Source organism: Zootoca vivipara, chromosome 14 (assembly GCF_963506605.1).
Source record: "Zootoca vivipara chromosome 14, rZooViv1.1, whole genome shotgun sequence".
Classification (NCBI taxonomy): domain Eukaryota; kingdom Metazoa; phylum Chordata; class Lepidosauria; order Squamata; family Lacertidae; genus Zootoca; species Zootoca vivipara.
In genome coordinates this window covers 46,011,841-46,032,313 of record NC_083289.1, presented here as the reverse complement: position 1 = coordinate 46,032,313, position 20,473 = coordinate 46,011,841, and the positions used below count along the sequence as shown (strand labels likewise).

General features: G+C 48.0%; 2 protein-coding genes across 5 annotated transcripts in view; one reads left to right on the top strand and one right to left on the bottom strand.

Moving 5' to 3' along the window:
• Window positions 1–439: 439 nt before the first annotated feature.
• Window positions 440–9,459, bottom strand: DEXI (Dexi homolog). Its single transcript, XM_035132088.2, has 2 exons — window positions 8,182–9,459; window positions 440–1,684 (listed from the first exon to the last, which is right to left on the bottom strand). The coding sequence occupies exon 1, from the start codon at window positions 8,793–8,795 to the stop codon at window positions 8,520–8,522; it is 276 nt and encodes a 91-aa protein (XP_034987979.1). The 5' UTR covers window positions 8,796–9,459; the 3' UTR covers window positions 440–1,684; window positions 8,182–8,519.
• Window positions 9,460–13,306: 3,847 nt separating this feature from the next.
• Window positions 13,307–20,473, top strand: part of CLEC16A (C-type lectin domain containing 16A) — a 100,752-nt gene continuing 93,585 nt past the window's right edge. For 2 of the 4 annotated variants that reach the window (XR_009558548.1, XM_035132319.2), the window contains exons 1-2: window positions 13,309–13,702; window positions 19,705–19,833. Coding sequence is in view for 3 of the 4 variants with exons in the window: in XM_035132319.2 (XP_034988210.1) it covers window positions 13,623–13,702; window positions 19,705–19,833 (209 nt within the window). In the remaining variant the exon portion in view is untranslated. Of the gene's footprint in view, window positions 13,703–19,704; window positions 19,834–20,473 lie in introns of all 4 variants that reach the window. The other 2 variants (XM_035132315.2, XM_060282659.1) reach the window with 2 other exon arrangements.

Genomic DNA, 20,473 nt, shown 5'->3' with positions numbered 1-20,473 from the left:
GGCAGCACCTTTCAAGGTTTCCTCTCAACCCTTCTGCTTGTCATTGGAGCGCAAGGGCTCGGGTCCCGCTGTCTGGGGCGACACAAGATAACAGCAAGAAGACACGGGAACTGAAACAGCATCACAGATAAATGAATGTGCAACACTCTCAATCAGTTGACCTGCATATTTGTGTATTTGAAAGAGGCTGGTTATCAATATATTGCTTTTTACATTATTATTTTTTTAAACTGCATTTCAACACTAGGCAAAATAACGTGGTAATTAACAAGACTCCCTTCCTTCCCCAAAATTACAAAAATACTTACAAAAGCAATTCTTTCCCGTAACACTGTGTGGCAGACTCCCTGCGATTCTCTTCATTTTTATTTGTTAAAATGCGACGTTTTGTGGGTTATGAAATGTGTTCCTGAAGCTTAATGGGATAAGGGTTTTTCCCCCCCTTTCAGAAAAGTGTGACCTGTTCTATAGCTCATCAACAGCAAATGCAGATTGTCGGCTGGGAGGTTATTACGATGGCAGAGGAGATCCCGCATGTTTTAGGAAGGGTGCAAACTGGAGTCCCTGTGGGCTAGTAACAACTCCGGGTGCAAGTGAGGCAACCGACCGCTCATGTTCCCACATCAAACTCTCCCCTGCTTGTAGAAATCTAACATGTCAGGGAGAAGGCTCCTTTAACGACACGCAAGCTTTCCATACACAGACAAACTTTGACGTGGCAAAGAATATTTTAAAGCAGCCATTCACGTGCATTGCAGAGTTGTACTGGTGATACACAAGGAACGCACTAGGTCCTGAATCGAAGGTGGCTACCCTCGTGAGACCGGGCTGTGCAAACTGGGCCCAGGGCCGCATGCAAGGTTGTGGGAACTGCCAAAACCAACCCTCTTAACTGTGTGCAGACGGTGCAATAATTATGTGCCAGTGCTTTCTTGAGATCTCATGGCGGTTTTTCCAGCACCCCTTAAAAAAAACAAAAAAACAGGTATTGGGAGCCTTCCAGATGTGGTTCAATGCCAACTCCCGTCAGCCCCAAGCAAGCATGGGGTGGTGGGAGTTGTAGTTCAGCAACATCTGGATGGTTGTAAGTCTCCTCCACCCACCTAAAGCCATGCCCCATCCTGCTCCATCAACCACTTTAGCAGGCGTGGGGAAAATCTTTGGCCCTCCAGATTTTGCTGCACTGCAGCTCCCATCATCCCTGGGCATTGGCCGCGCTTGCTGGGGCTGATGGGATTTGTAGTTCAGCAATATCTTGGGGGGGGGTCCAAAGTCCACCTCCCACCACACACCTGCACTCAGGCTTCTTATCCTGACAGTACCACCCAGCTCAAAATATCGGCATCGACTTCTCCTTCGTTCCCCGGAAGTTTGTGACGTGTGATTGGCAGCTTGGTTCACCGTTAAAAATGACCCGACAGTGTTTCATGTGACTTGGAAGCCCTTCTGGAATCTCTAAGCAAATTCTGATAGCTGTGCACAATCAATTTCCTGCAGAATCATGGCAAATCCCTGAAAAAACAAGCAAATACTGAGGACATCCTCAGCCAGGGTGTTCGGAGCCCACGTTGCTCTGGAAGCGTTTCCTCTCGTGGAGGTGGAAGTTCACGGCCGTGCTGCTGTCTTGCCCCGTAATCTGGGGCTCCCAGCTTCTTTTTCACATGTGCAGAAAACGTGTGCAAATCTGGATTTCAAAAAAAGGAAAAGGAAACATTACGCAAGAGAAAAGCGTGGCCGGGGAGGGGACGGAGCTGGATAAAATTAAGCAGGAAGCAGGAAGAGATTTCCCTCCCTCTTTCACAGTGCTCAAACCCCGATAGGTTGCATCTCAATGTTAGTCCCGTTCAGAGTAGACCTATTGGAATTAATGGAGACTACTAACACAAGCGGGACCCAGGTGGCGCTGTGGTTAAACCACTGAGCCTAGGGCTTGCTGATCAGAAGGTTGGCGGTTCGAATCCCCACGACGGGGTGAGCTCCCGTTGCTTGGTCCCAGCTCCTGCCAACCTAGCAGTTCGAAAGCATGTCAAAGTGCAAGTAGATAAATAGGTAAACGGCATTTCCATGTGCTGCTCTGGTTTGCCAGAAGCAGCTTTGTCATGCTGACCACATGACCTGGAAGCTGTACGCCGGCTCCCTCGGCCAATAATGCGAGATGAGCGCGCAACCCCAGAGTTGGTCACGACTGGACCTAATGGTCAGGGGTCCCTTTACCTTTACCTTTACCTTTACTAACACAAGCATCTGGTTGGAGACTGAAAACAGGGTGCTGAATTAGAAAGCCTTGGCTCCAATTGAGCAGGGCTCTTCTCCTTTCCTAATACACATTTGTCTCGTAGGAGTATAAGAAGCTGCCTTATACTGAATCAGAGTCATAGAATTGTGGGGTTGGAAGGGATCCTGAGGGTCATCTAGTCCAACCCCGTGATCTCAACTCAAGCATCCCTGACAGATTCAACCCCCAAGGAAGGAGAGTTCACCACCTCATGAGGGAGTCCGTTCCACTGTCAAACAGCTCTTACTGTCAGAAAGTTTCACCCTGATGTTTTGTTACCTACACTGACTGGCAGGGTATCAGGCAGGGGTCTCTCCCAGCTGTTTGTGGAGATGCTGGAATTTGAACTCGGGACCTCCTTCATCAGAAGCAGATGTTCCACACCCCAGAGTTATGGCCATTCCCCAGATAAAGCAAGATCCTACAAAAATCAGGGCGGGCCATTTTAGGATCTGAAACATAAATGTTTGCACATTTCTGCAGTGAGTGGGTCTTAAAAACACATTTTTGGGTGTGAGGAATTGAAACCTGCTATTATTTTTGCGATTGGACAATACTTAGCTTAGCAAGTCTAAATCTGATGAAGAAGCACATAAACCACTTTTGGAAAACCAAAGAATTTTAATTATTGATTGATTGATTGATTGATTGAATTTATATACCCCCCCTATCCCGAGAGAGTCTCAGGGCAGTTCACAGAATAAAATCAAGATATAAAACCAAAGTTTGCCTAATAAAAATAAAAAACAGCAACCCAGTACCCCCCCCCCCAATGAAAAACCACATTATTATTATAATTTTACCTTCTGGAAATGCCAGGTAATGCTAAAGAAGAAGAAGAAGAAGAAGAAGAAGAAGAAGAAGAAGAAGAAGAAGAAGAAGAAGAAGAAGAAGAAGAAGAAGAAGAAGAGAAGAAGAAGTCGTTTGTATTGATTTCTATGCAGTTTTATGCACATTTTACTTACCAAGAAATACTAAATTATATTAATTTAACCAAATAATCTTTTGAATCCCCAAGTCATGTTACAACTTCTTAGCACCCCTGATTTACTGAATTTGAAAGTTAAGCTATTCAACACGCCCTGATCCCGTATGGGTCTGAAAAAAAAAGTTGAAATAGGAAGTTAGGAAACTATCCTTTATCGAGTCAGACAATTGGTCCAACTATCCCAGAACTGACTGGTAGCACCTCTGCAGATTTTCAGACAGGACTCTTTCTCCCCACCCTATTTGGAGATGCTGAGGATTGAACCTGGGACCTTCTGCATGCAAAGCACATGTCCTACCCACTAAGCTACGACCCTTCCCCAAGGCTGATGCCAATTATCACAGGTAATGCAAGCAGGAGGGACCCAGGTGGCGCTGTGGTTAAACCACTGAGCCTAGGGCTTGCTGATCAGAAGGTCGGCAGTTCGAATCCCTGTGACGGGGTGAGCTCCCGTTGCTCGGTCCTGCCAACCTAGCAGTTCGAAAGCACGTCAAAATGCAAGTAGATAAATAGGAACCGCTACAGCGGGAAGGTAAACAGCGTTTCCATGTGCTGCTCTGGTTTGCCAGAAGCGGCTTTGTCATGCTGGCCACATGACCTGGAAGCTGTACGCCGGCTCCCTTGGCCAATAAAGCGAGATGAGCGCCGCAACCCCAGAGTCGGTCACGACTGGACCTAATGGTCAGGGGTACCTTTACCTTTACCTTTAATGCAAGCAGGTACTGTATTATTATGTATTGTTTTCATATTCTGCCGTTCCTACCGCAGGAACCCATAAAACGTTTTGCCCAGCTTCCTCAAGGCTGAGCGGTCAATAGCATCTTCTGTTTTGAAACCAGATCATCTCCTGCGCTTGCTAAATCTGTATGACATTGATGGATTCCCGAGGCGCAAGGCATTGCCAAGCCAAAGCCGCCTGCTTTTTATATACCCTGCATTGCAACAATTGCCACAGCTTTGGGCAGCGACAGATTCCTTTTAATGCTTTCCGTTGGGTCACCGGCTTTCTGCAAAGTCAGTGCATTAATGGTATTTCTGCTCAAGTGGCCAAACGTGCACTTTGTGACTCAGGACGAAGGGAGGGGGTGCTTTTGGGGACCTGTGAAGAGGAACCAGGAAGTGTGGTGCTCGGCTCCCAGCCCCACCCCACACCGGGGCCACAGTGTTGTGCAGTTCAGACAGTGCCAGATTTATGTATAAGCTAAACAAGCTATAGCTTAGGGCCCCACTCTCTTGGGGGCCCCCAAAAATATTTAAAGGGGGAAAAAACTGGATGTACATTTCCAAAGAATGGATGCTTTTGAATTATGGTGCTGGAGGAGACTCATGAGAGTCCCATGGACTGCAAGAAGATCAAACCTATCCATTCTGAAGGAAATCAGCCCTGAGTGCTCACTGGAAGGACAGATCCTGAAGCTGAGGCTCCAATACTTTGGCCACCTCATGAGAAGAGGAGAAGGGGACGACAGAGGACGAGATGGTTGGACAGTGTTCTCGAAGCTACCAACATGAGTCTGACCAAACTGCGGGAGGCAGTGGAAGACAGGAGAGCCTGGCGTGCTCTGGTCCATGGGGTCATGAAGAGTCGGACACGACTAAACGACTCAACAACAACAACAACAACATTTCCAAAATTTATATATATATATAAATGTAAAGGGGCCATGTTTGGGACTTTCCACTTTTCTCGGAAACCGCTTGACCAATTCTGTTCAAATTTGGACACAGCGTCCAGTACCAATACGCAAGTGACAACATAACCTTTGATTCCACACGTGCCAAACCTTTGGCAGGTAAAAATGGAATTTTCTCAAAACAAACATAGCGCCCTCCATATGCAGGACAGAGGAGCATTGTATTGACAAGTTAACCCTTCCCCCCCCAATTTGGTGTAACCTTTGTTGGGGGGGCAATTGTGGGCGGGGCCAGAGAGACATAATGGGTGGAGCAACAGATGTAACTTTTGCTACTGCTACATTCCAGCCGCACAACACTTAGAGGCATCTTCAAGCCTCTATCCAGGCAGGCAAAAAGCATCCGAGTTAAAGGACAACATCCCAGGCAGGCTAATGAGGAACGGCTTAGGGAGCTGGGTATGTTTAGCCTAGAGAAGAGAAGGTTAAGGGGTGATATGATAGCCATGTTCAAATATATAAAAGGATGTCATATAGAGGAGGGTGAAAGGTTGTTTTCTGCTGCTCCAGAGAAGCGGACACGGAGCAATGGATTCAAACTACAAGAAAGAAGATTCCACCTAAACATTAGGAAGAGCTTCCTGACAGTAAGAGCTGTTCGACAGTGGAATTTGCTACCAAGGAGTGTGGTGGAGTCTCCTTCTTTGGAGGTCTTTAAGCAGAGGCTTGACAGGCATATGTCAAGAATGCTTTGATGGTGTTTCCTGCTTGGCAGGGGGTTGGACTGGATGACCCTTGTGGTCTCTTCCAACTCTATGATTCTATGATTCTAATGGACTTGAGGAGCGTCCATTGCAGGGGCAGTGAGGGGGGTAGCCCAGGTTTGGCAAGCCAAGCTCACGGGCAGCGCCAATGGTTTTGCAGGCACCTTTGCTGGCCTGCAGAGAAGGAAAAGTTCCTTCGCAAACACGGTTTGCACCCCCTTCAAAGGGGGTTCATATAAAACCCAACCAGCCAATCGGCACCCCTTTGTAATTGTCACCTGCTGTCAATGTGGTGGTGGTGGTGGTGTGGAGGATGGTCAGGATCTGGCCTACGGGCCAAATAACTGAAGTGACAGCCAGCATGGTTTTCTATCCGTCCTGGATCCAGAGAACTCCATTTCCCGGTTAAGTGTTCACGACAACGCTCAATACAAATCAGTGTGCTTAAAAAAAAAAATCTAATTGTGCTGATACAGTAGCTGCATATGGGAGGAAGATCTGAACCTCATTCGTTTAAGGCTCAAACTGCTTTCGCTGACATTTTAAATGGCTCCTCTCTCCGTATTCTGGAGAGATACCAAGAAATGTGATAATATAACTCAAGTTTTAAGGTAAGGGGGAGGGAGCTGAGGGGCGGCTAGCAAGGAGGTTGGGAGGGTTAACGGTGAACAACCCTCCCAAGAAAAGGCAATGAACGCAGGTGCTCAGGCAAACAGTCCCTTCTGGGTCCTGACTTACATTATCCCACCAGCACCACCTTGCTTTGATCTGCTGCAACTGCTTAGGGTGTGCTTTAGCAGCCCTTGGTCTTCCCGTCTGTGAAATGGGAGCAACAGAGGTCTAACTTGTAGATCTGGTGCAGGTGCTTAAGATATGGGGCTTAATTGCAGTTACTAAATGAATAAATAGCAAGCACCATGCTGAACTATGTCCATTTCTGCTGACGGAGCAGATCCTGAGCAACAAACAGTACCGGTCTGAGGGTATGGTAAGTTTTTCACGGCATCTGAAACCGGTACCCAGAGTCTGGGTAGCAAAGGGAGAGAGAACTCCTTTTGGCCTTGACTAGATAGAAACATCTGGCAGGTTTATAAGATAAGGTCCAAGGTGGTTTTTTTTTTTTACTTCAATCTGAGTTTAATCTTGCCTCTCTCAACCTGGCACCCTCTGGACTACAACTCCCATAAAGGCCAGCCACCATGTCACCTGTGACAGGGCCACAGCTCAGAGCATCTGCTTTGCATGCAAAGGTCTCCGGCCCCATCCACTCGCTCTGCATAATACTCATTCTGCATTTGCAAGAAATCACACTTTGGAACTCCCTGCCTATTGACGGCAGGCAGGCAGGAACCCTCACTGCACTCTTGGCACCCGCTGAAAGCTTTTTTGTTCAGGTAGACGCGGCTTTCCCCTGGAGAATCCTGGGAACCGTAGTTTCACCACACCAAAGCTACGTGTTCCCAGAAACCTTAACAAACCACAGGTCCCAGGATTCTTTGGGAGAAAGCCACACACTTTTTAAGGGTGTGCGGAATGCATGGTGCGCATCTGCACTGTGCACACAAAATACCCTTGCCGACTGTGTTGGGAGGTGACGGGGTTTTGCAGAAATGGGTGCCCCAGCCCCATCTTATGGGTGGGTTAGGAATGAGTGAAACTGTGCAGGCAGCCTTTTTTTTGGGGGGGGGGGTGTCCTTGCATTTTCATGGCTGGTGTTCATGTCAGATTAGAGGCATCACACAGTGGAGAGTGCTCAGTGCGAAACATTCCTGAGACAGAAGGTTGCAGGTTCAGTCCTTGGCATTTCCAGGGATTGTCCCCACTCTACAACCCTGGAATGCCACTGCCAGCCAGTGTAGACAATACTGAGCTCAATCTGACTCTGTATAAGGCAGCCTTTTATAGGAGGAATGGGATTTCGTAGAATCGTAGAGTTGGAGGGGACCCCCCCAGGGTCATCTAGTCCAACCCCCTGCATTGCAGGAATCCTGCCCACAGCCATCCCAGGGTGGGCTTGAACCACCAACCTCCTAGTTAACAACCAGACACAGGGACCCATTGTGCCACGAGGCTTCTTTCTTTGTGTCTAGGGATTGGGATAGTCGATGTGGAGCGCCGCTGCCAGTCCGTGTCGACAATACTGAGCTAGATGGACCGACAATCTTACCCTTTCTGTGTTCGACAGCGGTTGGGGGGAGCACTCAGCAGTCCCTTCTAGTGCAACCTGGGCGAGTTTTGGACCTGCTCTCTGCCAAGGGGGAAGGCAGGTAAAAGCAACAGCTCAGATCGTCACAGAGGCATGCCAATATGTACGAAAGCCTCCGCCCTCCAGGCGTTGCAAACTACAACTCCCATCACCCCCCAGCCAATGCACCCGTTGTTGGGAGTCGTAGTCCAAAACCTGGAGGGCGCCAGCTTGGCAGAACTCTGATATAGGATCATGTGCCTGCCCCCAGACCTTTCCAACGTGCAACTTCTTCCCCTCTGCACAGCTGGATCAAAACGTAAAACGCCACTTACTTCAGTGCCCCATAGGGACCATGTCCGTCCGTGCCAACTCCGACCCCCTCTTCCTGCTGTGCCGCCGTTTTGCCTTCCTTTAGCATGGCACCCCCCAAAAGTCCATGGCCCTCTCCCCAGTCTTTCTGGCTCAAGCAGAAAACCCACGACTGGGGCAGGCGGGGTAGAGAGGCTCCTGGCATCCCTGGCACCTGCCCAGCTTGGCTGCTCCTGTGCCCCCCCATCGCAGTCTACAAAGGGTCCGTCCAGTTGTGCCAACATGTGGATGCAGCAACGCTCCTCTTACCAGCCGGTGCCAGTTTCTCGAGCCGGTGCCCTTTCGGGGAGGGGCCCCCAAGTTATTCCCAGTAGCCGTCCAGCACTTCCACCTCGCTGTCCAACTCGTAGAGACCCAGAGCCGGGTCGGAGACCACCCCGAGATCCACCAGGGCCTGGTCCATGTCCTCGGGCAGGAAGACGATTCCGACGTTGAGGGCGATGTACTCCAGCAGGAAGGCGTAGTAGAGAATCAGCAGGTTGACGAAGAACAAGCCCACGTAGAACATAGAGGGCGGCAGCGGGGGCGGCGCATGGGGGGCCCACGGCTCCAGCTGGGTGCAGGCGGCAGAGGGCATCCAGCGTGGAGGAGGCCCTGGCACAGCGGAGGCTGGAGGCTGGAGGCAGGCAGCAGCCAAAGGCAGAAGGAGATCTCCAGGAATCAGAGAGCCCAGCGCCCTCGCCTACCTACCTACCCACCCCTCCCTGCAGCAGTCTGCAAACGGAAGAGGGCGCCCCCCAACGATGCCCTGTCTGTCCTCAGCCCACCCCTCCATGCCAGGGCGCCCTCTGCTCCCTCTCCTTTCCAGCCTCTGCAAATCTCTACATCCAGAAGCGGGCGGTGCAAGCGAGTAACTTCGCCCCGCAGCCCCCCTCCATGCAACTGGCTCCCCCCCCCCCAACCTCACTTTTCAGGCCTCAGATGCGCCGCAAGAGGGGGAGGCTTTGCAGAGGCACCTCTTCCACCCCCCCTCCCGCCCGCTCCTCCAGTCTTCAAAAAAAGCAAAAGCTCGCTCCCGCTCCGTTTTTAATGCAAGGGGCTCGCTGCTCCTCCCCGCTCAGCGCAGCCCCCCCTTTTCTTCCAAGGGACCCCCCTGCGCCTTCCTCTCTCTCCCCGCATCCACACTCCTCGGACGCATCACTTCCCTCCGCGTAGCAGAAGCAGCTGTTCCCCGCAAGTGCCCAGCGGCCCGCCTCTCCGGAGCGCGGATTGGCTGGCGCCAGGGAGGGTGAGTGACAACCCCCCGCGGGGGGGGGAACTTGGAGTGGGGGGATTCCCAGTAGGTTGCGGCCAGTCCTGTTAGGTAGGCGCCTGGACAGAAGTGTAGAGTTGGAAGGGACCCCGAAAGTCATGTAGTCCAACCCTCTGCAATGCAGGTATCTTTTACCCAACCTGGGGCTCGAACCCAGAACCCTGAGATCAAGAGTCGCATATGCTGCCGGTTGAGCTATCCCGGATCAATTGGGTGCTTCGTCCCACTGCACTCCCTGGGACTGACTCCCAAGTCAATGTGTCTGATTGCTGATTCCTGGCTTCCCTTGGCAGGACCTGAGTTTATTTATTTAAATCATTTATGGACCCAGGTGGCGCTGTGGTTAAACCACTGAGCCTAGGGCTTGCTGATCAGAAGGTCGGCGGTTCGAATCCCTGTGACGGGGTGAGCTCCCGTTGCTTGGTCCCAGCTCCTGCCAACCTAGCAGTTCGAAAGCACGTCAAAATGCAAGTAGATAAATAGGAACCGCTACAGCGGGAAGGTAAACGGCGTTTGCATGTGCTGCTCTGGTTTGCCAGAAGCGGCTTTGTCATGCTGGCCACATGACCTGGAAGCTATACGCCGGCTCCCTCGGCCAATAATGCGAGATGAGTGCGCAACCCCAGAGTCGGTCACGACTGGACCTAATGGTCAGGGGCCCCTTTACCTTTACCTTTACCTTGCTAGGATAGTGCCGGATTTACATATAAGCTAAACAAGCTATAGCTTAAGGCCCCACTCTCTTGCCCCCCCCCAAAAAAAACATCAAAGGAAAAAAATTGGATGTCCATTTCCAAAATATAAGATAAAAACCAAATAAAATAAAACCTACATAGAGCAACAGAGTTTTGTGTTGTGTAGGCTCCTATGATGTAAGTCATGGGCCCCGCCTGCTAGCCTGCTCCCTCAAATACCACTGGTTTGCTCATTTCTATATACAGGGTGCCTACATTCTGCATGGACTGGTTGCTTGGCATTTGTTATGTGCAAATGGCTTTAGATACCTATTAGGTCCATAAATTACCATATAGCATATATTCAACCAAACAAAAACAAAAACTGCGACAATTTGTTGTTGACAAAGAACAGCTGAAGAAGAGTTTGGATTTGATATCCCGCTTTATCACTATCCGAAGGAGTCTCAAAGTGGCTAACAATCTCCTTTCCCCTCCTCCCCCACATATAAAGGACATATAAAGGGCCCCATTACCTACCTTCAGTAGCTTAGGGCCTCATCAAACCTAAATCCGGCCCTGTTCCTATCCCCAGCTTTTCCCAGTGTAGAGATAAATCGATGGGAAATATGTTTTCTTGCTTAATTTCTTGAGTGCCTGGTTGGTATTTGATTGTGGATCTCAAGGCTGAGAGTGAGTGACTGGCCCAAGGTCACCCAGGGAGCTTCATGTCTGAGTGGGGATTTGAACCCTAGTCTCCCAGATCCTAGCCTGACACTCTAACCCAGGGGTCAGCAAACTTTTTCAGCAGAGGGCCGGTCCACTGTCCCTCAGACCTTGCGGGGGGCCAGACTATATTTTTTGGGGGGGGGGAATGAATGAATTCTCATGCCCCACAAATAACCCAGAGGTGCATTTTAAATAAAAGCACACATTCTACTCATGTAAAAATACCAGGCAGGCCCCACAAATAACCCAGAGATGCATTTTAAACTAAAGGACACATTCTACTCATGTAAAAAACCCCACTGATTCCCAGACCATCCGTGGGCCGGATTTAGAAGGTGACTGGGCCAGATCCAGCCCTCGGACCTTAGTTTGCCTACCCATGCTCTAAGCCAGGCATAGGTAATCTTGGCTCTCCAGATGTTTTGGAACTACAACTCCCATGATCCCTAGCTAACAGGACCAGTGGTCAGGGATGATGGGAATTGTAGTCCAAAACATCTGAAGGGCCGAAGTTTGGGGATGCCTGCTCTAAACCACACTGTTAACAGTAGTTATCAAGGCAGCAAAGTCCTTCCCTGTTTTAAGGTTTCTGTGGCAGGCTGTTGTTGAAGGTTTAAAGCAGAGCTGGGGGCCTCCTGCTATCCTTCCTAGGTGTTGCTGAACTTCAGCTCCCATCAGCCTCCAACAAATTTGGCCATAATCATAGAATCACAGATTTGGAAGGGACCTGGAGGGTCATTTAGTCCAACCTCCTGAAAAGCAGGATTTTTTCTCCCAATGTGGGGCTTGAACCCACAACCCCGAGAGATTAAGAGTCTCTTCCTCTATGGACTGAACTATTCAGGCGTGGCTGGGGCTGATGGGAGTTGGAGTCCAGCAACATCTAGGAAGGTGAATGGGGTCTCCAGCTGTCTCTCTCAGTCTAACCTACACTGCAGGATTGTTGTGGGGATTAAATGAGGAGGATGGGGGGAGCCTTGAGCTCCTTGGAGGCAAAAGGTGGGATGCAAATTATATATCAGGCATCCCCAAACTTCGGCCCTCCAGATGTTTTGGACTACATTTCCCATCATCCCTGATCACTGGTCCTCTTACCGGTAGCTAGGGATCATGGGAGTTGTAGGCCAAAACATCTGGAGGGCCGCAGTTTGGGGATGCCTGTTATATATAGTCCCCCTCAAGAATTCTGGGAACTGTAGTTTATCCTTCACGTAGCTGCAAGGTCCAGGACCCTTCACAAACCACAGGGCCCAGGATTTTATTTTATTTGTTGTGTGGGGATACAGTGTGCTTCAAAAGTATTGTGTGTGCACATCAACCATCTTCTGCAAACCACTTGGAGGGTTTCTTAAAATCAAACGGTATATAAGTTTTGTTAAATCAATCAATAAACCCTTCCTTATTTAAAGGTCCTGGAGCAGGGTCAGTATGTAAAAGGAAAAGGAAGTGCGTCAATTCATCCCTTTCTTTAAAAAGAAACTGTAATAGCTAATATGTGTCATTTTGCACACACACACACACTTTGCTGTAGAAGGAACTGAGGGGCAGATGGGGCTTGTCGACCTGGGAAGGTAACCCATCTAGGAGAAGAAGAACTCTGATCCTATACCTCTGCTGTCTCGCAGGACATCTTCAGGAGAAGAAAAGGCTCAGGAGTAAACCCTACACAAATCCGGTGGGGTCCCCAAGACAGTTGGATGGCGCCTTCTGCGCTTCCTCCCAACAACTCCTGCAGCGAAGCTGGCGCCAAACGTCTTGCTGCTCTGCTTTCCTTTGGACGGAGAGGGGAGTCTTGTCGTCTGGGCAGCCCAGGACCTCCATGCACACTCTGCCCAAGGCATGTACCCCAGGGACGCGCCACTACTAAGGCAGCGGTTTGACTTCACCCCCAGGGGCTCACGAGACAGATGCCAACCCAAATAAAGGTGGCGCCCAAATAAATAATAATTGCAAATAAAATAATAACAAAAACCACTCCGCTAACAATTGATTACGAACCGGTATTTATGTCAGAGAGTCGTAGAGCTGGAAGGGAACCCGTGGGTCATCTAGTCCAACCCCCTGCGATGCAGGAATCTTTTGCCCAACGATTAAGAGCCTTCCTCCAAATCAAAGCAAATAAGCTTATTCTTGCATTACCAATTGCGGATCTTTCCAAATAAAACCGCTGCATTGCTTTCCGAATTAATTACGAATTATTTCCAAAGAACCGCACCGCTTACTATTCATTTCCTATGGGGAAGAACCCTCCCCCGCCCCTCCCTCACCTGCCTTTAAGGCCCCGCCCCTCGCGCAGGTCACAAAGACCCGCCCCCTGCCCTGCGCCGGGGACGCAACCTTCCTCGTCCCTCCCACTTCCGGGTTCCCCCCTTCTGCGCGGGGCACGCTGGGACTCGCAGTCCCCTGGCCCGCCTTCTACGCATGCCGTAGCGAGGATAGCGGCGGACAGAGGCAAACTACGTTTCCCGGCGTGCCGCGCGCCGCGGCTCCGCTACCGGGTCTGTGCCGTCGCCTCCGCCGGGGCGGAATGTCCGAGGGTGTGCGTGGGGGCGGGGAGGGTGCTGGGTGTCCTTCCGCCTGAAAGGAAGAGGAGGAAGAGGAAGAGGATGGCGGCGGCCGAGAAGGAGGATGAGGCGGCGGCGACAGCCGAGGCCGTGAGGCGGTAGCGAGAGAGAGAGAGCTGAGAGCGAGAGAGAGTGTCCGAGCGCGGCCCTCCCTCCGTCCGTTTTTCTCCCCGCGCCCCCTCAGGATGTTCGGGCGGTCGCGCAGCTGGGGAGGCGGCGGGCACGGCAAGGCCTCGCGGAACATCCACTCGCTCGACCACCTCAAGTGAGTTTACGGCGGGGGGGGGGGAGGCTGTGAGGGAATCATATGCCGGAGGGGGGAGGGGCCTCGAGGCAGGTGGGCTCAGGTGGACTCGCCTCCCAACTGCCTTTGGGGCTCCTCTCACGCGGGACCCGCTATACCCCCCCCCCCGAAAGGTCTTCGCTTATATACGAACGCGGTGAGTTAGTCGCGGAATTCAGATATCCAGACCGTGTGCAGCGCCGGATTTAGGTTTGATGAGGCCCTAAGGCAGCTACTGAAGCTAATGGGGCCCTTTATATGTCCAGCTGTCCTTTGTCAACAACAAATTGTCGCTGTTTCGTGTCTTGAATATATGCCCTCCAACAATGGCTGTCCCGCGATTTCTGCTCCCTAAATCTGGAGATTGCCCTATGTTTTGTTAATCCAAATAGAAGAGCTGCATCAACTGCTTAGAGAATCTCCAGATTTTGGGAGGAGAAAGTATGGGACAGCCATTGTTGGAGGAGAAAGACTCATGGACGGGGGGGGGGGGGAGGGAATTAAAGGAGGCACAATCTACATTAAACCAAGGTATGGACAAGTCCTTAATGCCACTTGCTGGGAAGATAGAGAGTGCTGTTGTAGATTCAGGTAGGTAGCCGTGTTGGTCTGACGCAGTCAATATATATATAAAAATAAAATTGCCCAGTAGCACCATAGAGGCCAACTAACTTTGTTCTTGGTATAAGCTTTCGAGTGCATGCACACTTCTTCAGAGTGCTGTTGTGTTCAGGTTCTTCCTGCTATCTTCCCACTGTGAGAGCAGAGTTCTGAAGTAGATACACTTTTCGCCTGATCCAGCGGGCTCTTCTTGCATTCTCATGGCTGGATGGACTGACTGGAGTGACATGATTTGTATTAAGTTTATGAGGTGCCTGATTAAAAATCAAATTCTCTTGATATACACAGTAAAGGAGGCCAAATTAAAAGGAAACCGTGCAACAGCTCAATAAAACCATAAATCAATAAAGCCAACCCAGCAGTAGGCAAGATCCAGCCATAAGGTGCATCATAGCCAGTTGCAAATTAAAATGCCAGCAGCCAGTTCAACTAAACACAGCACAGGTTGCCAGTCCAATTGCCAGTATTCTGCAGAGGCAAAAATAATATGAACGATGTTAAAGCAATGGTGCCCATCAGATCAATGACCCATCTCGCTCAGCGTCTCGCAGTGGCCTGCGGGAAACCCACAAGCAGAAGCTGAAAAATATTACAGATCTTTCTCTAAGTAACATTTTGCTTTCCTCATATTTATTTACCTATTTTATTTATAGAGGTGCCACATACCGTAGCAGAAGTACTCTAGGAAGCCAGCGATGTGGCGTTAGAGTAGGACTTGGGAGATCAAGGGTCAAATCCTCACCCAGTCATGATCTGGGTGACCTTGGAGGCAGTCACAGCCTCTTAACCTACCTCACATGGTCGTTGTGGGGATTAACTGAGGAGGGGTTTGAAAGGAAAAGGTGGGATCTAAATGCAATAAATAAGCTCTTCTGCTTACCTGCTTTAGAAAGCTGGAAGGCCAGCCAGATGGAGAGGTCAGTCACCAACCTGGCATCCAGAGATCTCTATGGGGTCACAACTGGACCTGTGCCAGTCGCAAAATGTGTCTAACATGGAGAGGGGTGCACCACTTCTGATACTGGAGGGATTATATAGCTAGACTGATAGCCTTCTCTAATTCTCTAAACATGAGTCTGACCAAACTGCGGGAGGCAGTGGAAGACAGGAGTGCCTGGCATGCTCTGGTCCATGGGGTCACGAAGAGTTGGACACGACTAAACGACTAAACAACAACAACAACAATCCTCTTTTAAGCCATCTAAGTTGGTATCCATCACCGTATCTTGTGGGAGAGAATTCCATAGTTTATGTACCATGTGAAGAACAACTAACTTTTGTCTGCCCAAAATCTTCCAATGTTTAGCTTCACTGAATGTCCCCGATTGGATTCTAGTATGTAACTTTTTTTGAATAAGGAAAGTAGAATACAGTTTACTGTTTTGTGTTGAGAATACAACACATATTTTGTGTGTGTGTGCAAACGTGTGCATGTTTGTATATATGTATATGCACACACATACACACATGTGTAGTGGTTAAACTGTTGATGAACCTCACTTGGCGACCTTCATCCAGTCACTCTTACTCAGCTTAACCTACCTCGCAGGGGTGTCGCAAGGGGGAAAAAAGGGAGAGGATGCAGCTATATACCCAGTCTTCAGAGCCTGGGAGGAAAGCTGGGATAGGAATGTAATGTAGTGAACATAATTGTATTGCAGCCAGCTAAGTCCTACTCAGAGCAGAGCAGACCCACTGAAATTAATGGACCTAAGTTGATTAGGCCTGTTAACTTAAATGGGTCGACTCTACCATCCATTTTCATAGCACTTTACAAAGTATGAGAGGGCATCTCACCGACCTAAAAACAGCTACAGGGGAGATGAGTGTTCAGGGATGGAGGTGGAGGCAAGGGTAAATTGAGAAATGTTATGAGTTCTACTTCAGTACCAAACAACAAGCTAGTGCCATGAGAACCTTCTAGTTTAAAATTTGACACAAGGAAGAGGGAGGAGAGGGGAAATAGAGGCAAGGATGCATGTTTCATTAAATGTAATTATAAAATGTAATTATAATGTTGCATGTGAGCAGAGGGGCGTGTATGTGCACGCTTCATGATGACCTTGTGCATGTGACAGGCTTGTTTTGATGTTTGTTTCCTTTTATTTGTGGTGGGTGTTGGTGTATTAACTAAACAATGTTAAGCCTCTCCCTTGCTGGTTGTTTATTTACACACTCTGTGATAATGTAGGCAATATGTTGACACTTTGTATGTTCATTTATATTTAAAAGATTCCTCCCCCCTTTAGAATTAAAAAAAACCCCACCATAATAGGCAGCTTACAAAATTAGATGAAGACAAAAATAGCAATATGTCAATCTGGTAAAACCCTACCAGGAATAACAACCGCAAACCAAGGAATGGTGTGTGCAATTATGGGCACACATACATAGATGTGTGCATTCTCCTGGACTGTTTTTATATTGATAGGCAAGTGTGTGTGTGTGCACAAACTCTCTCTTTCACTCTACATAAATACTCTACATAAATTATTATTATTATTATTCATTTATTACTTGCCCTTCACCTTAAGGTCCCAAGGCAGGTTGCAACAATTAAAACACAATATTAAAAGAAGTTTAAAACAACTTGCAACCACAGAAATAAAGTGGGACCTAAAAATATGCATCTTGAATGTCAGGAGCCAAGGTAAAGAGGTGCCTCTTCAGCATTCCCCAAAAGCTGTATCACACACACACACACACACACACACACACACACAGAGAGAGAGAGAGAGAGAGAGAGAGTATATTACATATAATTGTCTGTTGTTATTGTTTTAAAAAAAGCAGCTGACAAAGCAGAAGCAACTTGAAATTATTTAGCTATTTTGGTGCCTGCCTTAGCCTGTAGTACGACCGATGAGAAACACAAATGGATTCCCCTCCAGGTTCTGGGAATCAAGGTGGTGTCAGTCACACCACTGGATTCCAAAGCAGAGACAGATGATGAAGTGTTTACTTTTGAGCTCCTCTCTCTTTTGACATGCCAATTTTTGAAACCAATTCCATCTTGATAGGCCTTAAAACCTGTCTGAAAGCAGCTTTGCTGAATTGTCATCCGCATGAAATCTGTGTGTGGATTTCTGGGTTTGGTCCGGTGGGGATAAGGAGATGGGTGCCTTGTGTATGTGGTGTGGCCTGGTGTGCACTCAGGAGGAAAAGATATATCCAGGATTTGACCATCTGTGATCATGCGGGTTCTGTTTTGCATGGGTTGTAGTAGTGTTCAGTATAGAATATTTGTTTATGTCTTTGTTTAGGACACTAGAGTTTAGTCACCTGACATGGTGAGACTGATACTTGATTGTGAGTGTTGTAGAAGGCTGAAAAGCCACTGAGAATCCTGTAGGGTGAAAATAAGGAGGGTGAACACATGCGGATTGATGATGTGGGTACAGAGTGAGGCTATGAGCTATTTCTATGCAAGATTCAGAAAACAATTCTGACAAAAAATTGTGCTGGGCACATTGCTGACTCTTGGCCTCAGTTTTCCTTCTCTGTGAAAAAAGAGCCCTAACCCATATCCCTTTTCTAAGGCCTTAGTGAGGGTGAATGACTTGCCTCACAATCTTGTGAGTCCCTTTATGTGGGCATTGATTCACTTGGGTTTACCACTAAGAAAATATGCCTGGGGATTGCAGCCTCATATTATCTTGATGCAGGAGAAGTTCTTCAGAGCATTTCACAAGCATTTTAAATAACTCCTAGTGCAGTTGTTTGTTTAAGGTGCTCCTTGATTCATCAGAGTCGACTGACTGGTTCCCAGATAGCTATGCCTGGCTTCACAAATGTATTGAAGCAGCCTAAAAAAATTGAACTGTTCGTAGACAATGGACAATTGAAAGCACTTCACACAAGAGAGAATAAGCTCCACTGTCTTTGAGATGTAGGGATGGGTACCAACTTTGAAAGCTTGACAGGGACTGGACAAATTTGTCATGATAGCGGAGTGTAATTTTCCATGTTCAGAGGTGGTATACTTTGCATCTCAGATGCTGAGGACAAACAAAGGGGAAAAGCCATGTCCTGCTTGCGAGCTTCCCAGAAGCATCTGCCTAGCCGCATTAGAAACAGGATACTGGGCCAGGTACATCCTTGGCCTGATCTATCACAACAGTTCTTGTGTTAACTCCTTAACTGTCATAATCTACATACTGTATCTATAAGTTTTACTAAGGCTTTGGATAAACCTAATTTATGATTTTGTTCAGTGTCTTGGCAATGGAAGCTTGGAGCTTGTGTAAGAAATGTAGTCTGCATCTTTGTAATAAAGTGGATTAGAAGTTCCACAGAAATGAAAAGGGCTAAAAATAGTGTCATGGTTAGTGCTGCAGGAGGTGTGGTTAAATCTGGTTAAGTAGAATCATCTGGTGCAGTTCTCTTAATTTGTCATATGAAATACTGGAATTGATTTTCCAAATTAAAAAGATCAGCATGTTGTGTAGTCATAGTCCTAAATAACACTTTTTGCCTGGAATAGATCTGCCAAAGCATTGAGTACAGATTTCTTGAGTCTTTAGGGCACAATAAACATCTGAATTGTGATTGGAAAACCATACTGTGGTCGGTGTGGTCCATTGTATGGGACCTGTTGCTGTGAGCAGCAGGCTTTGAAAGCGCAAAGATTTCCTTGGCAGACAAATATGTATGGGACAGGCTCCCTAAAAGTAGAATGTTTGTACCATATTTAGTGTAGTTTAATAGCTGATGCTTGTATCGGTTATTGTTAATTTTTATTGGCTGGAAATGGGCTGCTCTTTCCACCTGGAAACCACCTTAAAACAGGATGTGCAATTGTTTTTGCAAAATAGTGTTTCATAAGCAGGGGTGGAAAACCTTCAGCCCTCTGGATGTTGCTGAACTACATCTCCCATCAAATCCCAGCCAGCATGGCCAGATGCAAATTGAAGTCCCAACAGCACAGGGAGTGCCTTTGTTCATTTGCAAGTACCTCGACTTTGTTCATTTGCAAGTGGGACCTCGACTTACGAATTTAATCCATTCCGAATGCACACTCGTAGATCGAAAACTGTGTAAGTCGGGTTTCCCATAGGTAGGAAAAGCAGTTTTCCATGGGAATGCATTGGAAACGAAAAAATTCGTAAGTCGAGGAAACCGCATCTAAAAACTCATAAGTCGAGGAAACTGCATCTAGCCGCGAACGGGTTTTCCGTTTGGATGTCGGATAAATCGTAAGCGCACGGCCACTTTTTCCGCTCGTAAGTTGAAAACGGATGTCGAGGAGCTTGTAAGTCGAGGTCCCACTTTAAAGTAGCAGAGCCATTTCAAATGGCCGCACTTCAACACGCTTGTTGCAATCAGTGTTTTCATATCTTTTTTATTGTTTGCTTGTCTTTCAGGTATATGTATCATGTTCTGACCAAAAATACCACTGTGACTGAGCACAACCGCAACCTGTTGGTGGAGACTATTCGATCTATAACTGAGATCCTAATATGGGGAGACCAAAATGACAGTTCAGTGTTTGAGTAAGAGCTTTTAAGTGTTTGCTTTTGAATATAGAATATAACAGTATGAAATATAAGCTGGTACGCCACTGATGCAAGGGAAGTAGTAAAATGGGGGTGTAAATCCTACCTATGCGTACTCAGAAAGTCAGTGGTGCTAAATCCCAAGTAAGCCCATGTTGGACTGCAACCATCGTGCCTTGATTTAAATCAGTGATGTGCAGCCCAGTGCTCTGTTTACTTCTATACGGATGGGGGAACCTATGGCCCTTCAGATGTTGATGATCTCCAGCTCTCAGTAGCCCCAGCCAGCATGGCGCAGGTTCTCAATGTCTGGTTTAAGAAGTCCCATTGTGGTTTAATGAGCTGCAGGCTGCATTTAGAGCTGCAGCCTCAAATTGCTCACAAAAAGTAGTTTCTCATTGGTACCTCATACATTTTCTAAGCTGTGATGGACGTATAGTACATATTGGCCTGGTTCACATGCAATGTTAAATCATAGTTTAAATTTAGACTATGGTTTACTAGGAATTTCAGTGTGTTTATGCACACTGCTTAATATTGTCCTATTTGCTCCTTTTCCATTCATGTGCTTGCCACACTGGGAGGAACAAACCAGAGAATGGGCTGATTGTGTCGAACAAACCTTGGCTTCCAATAG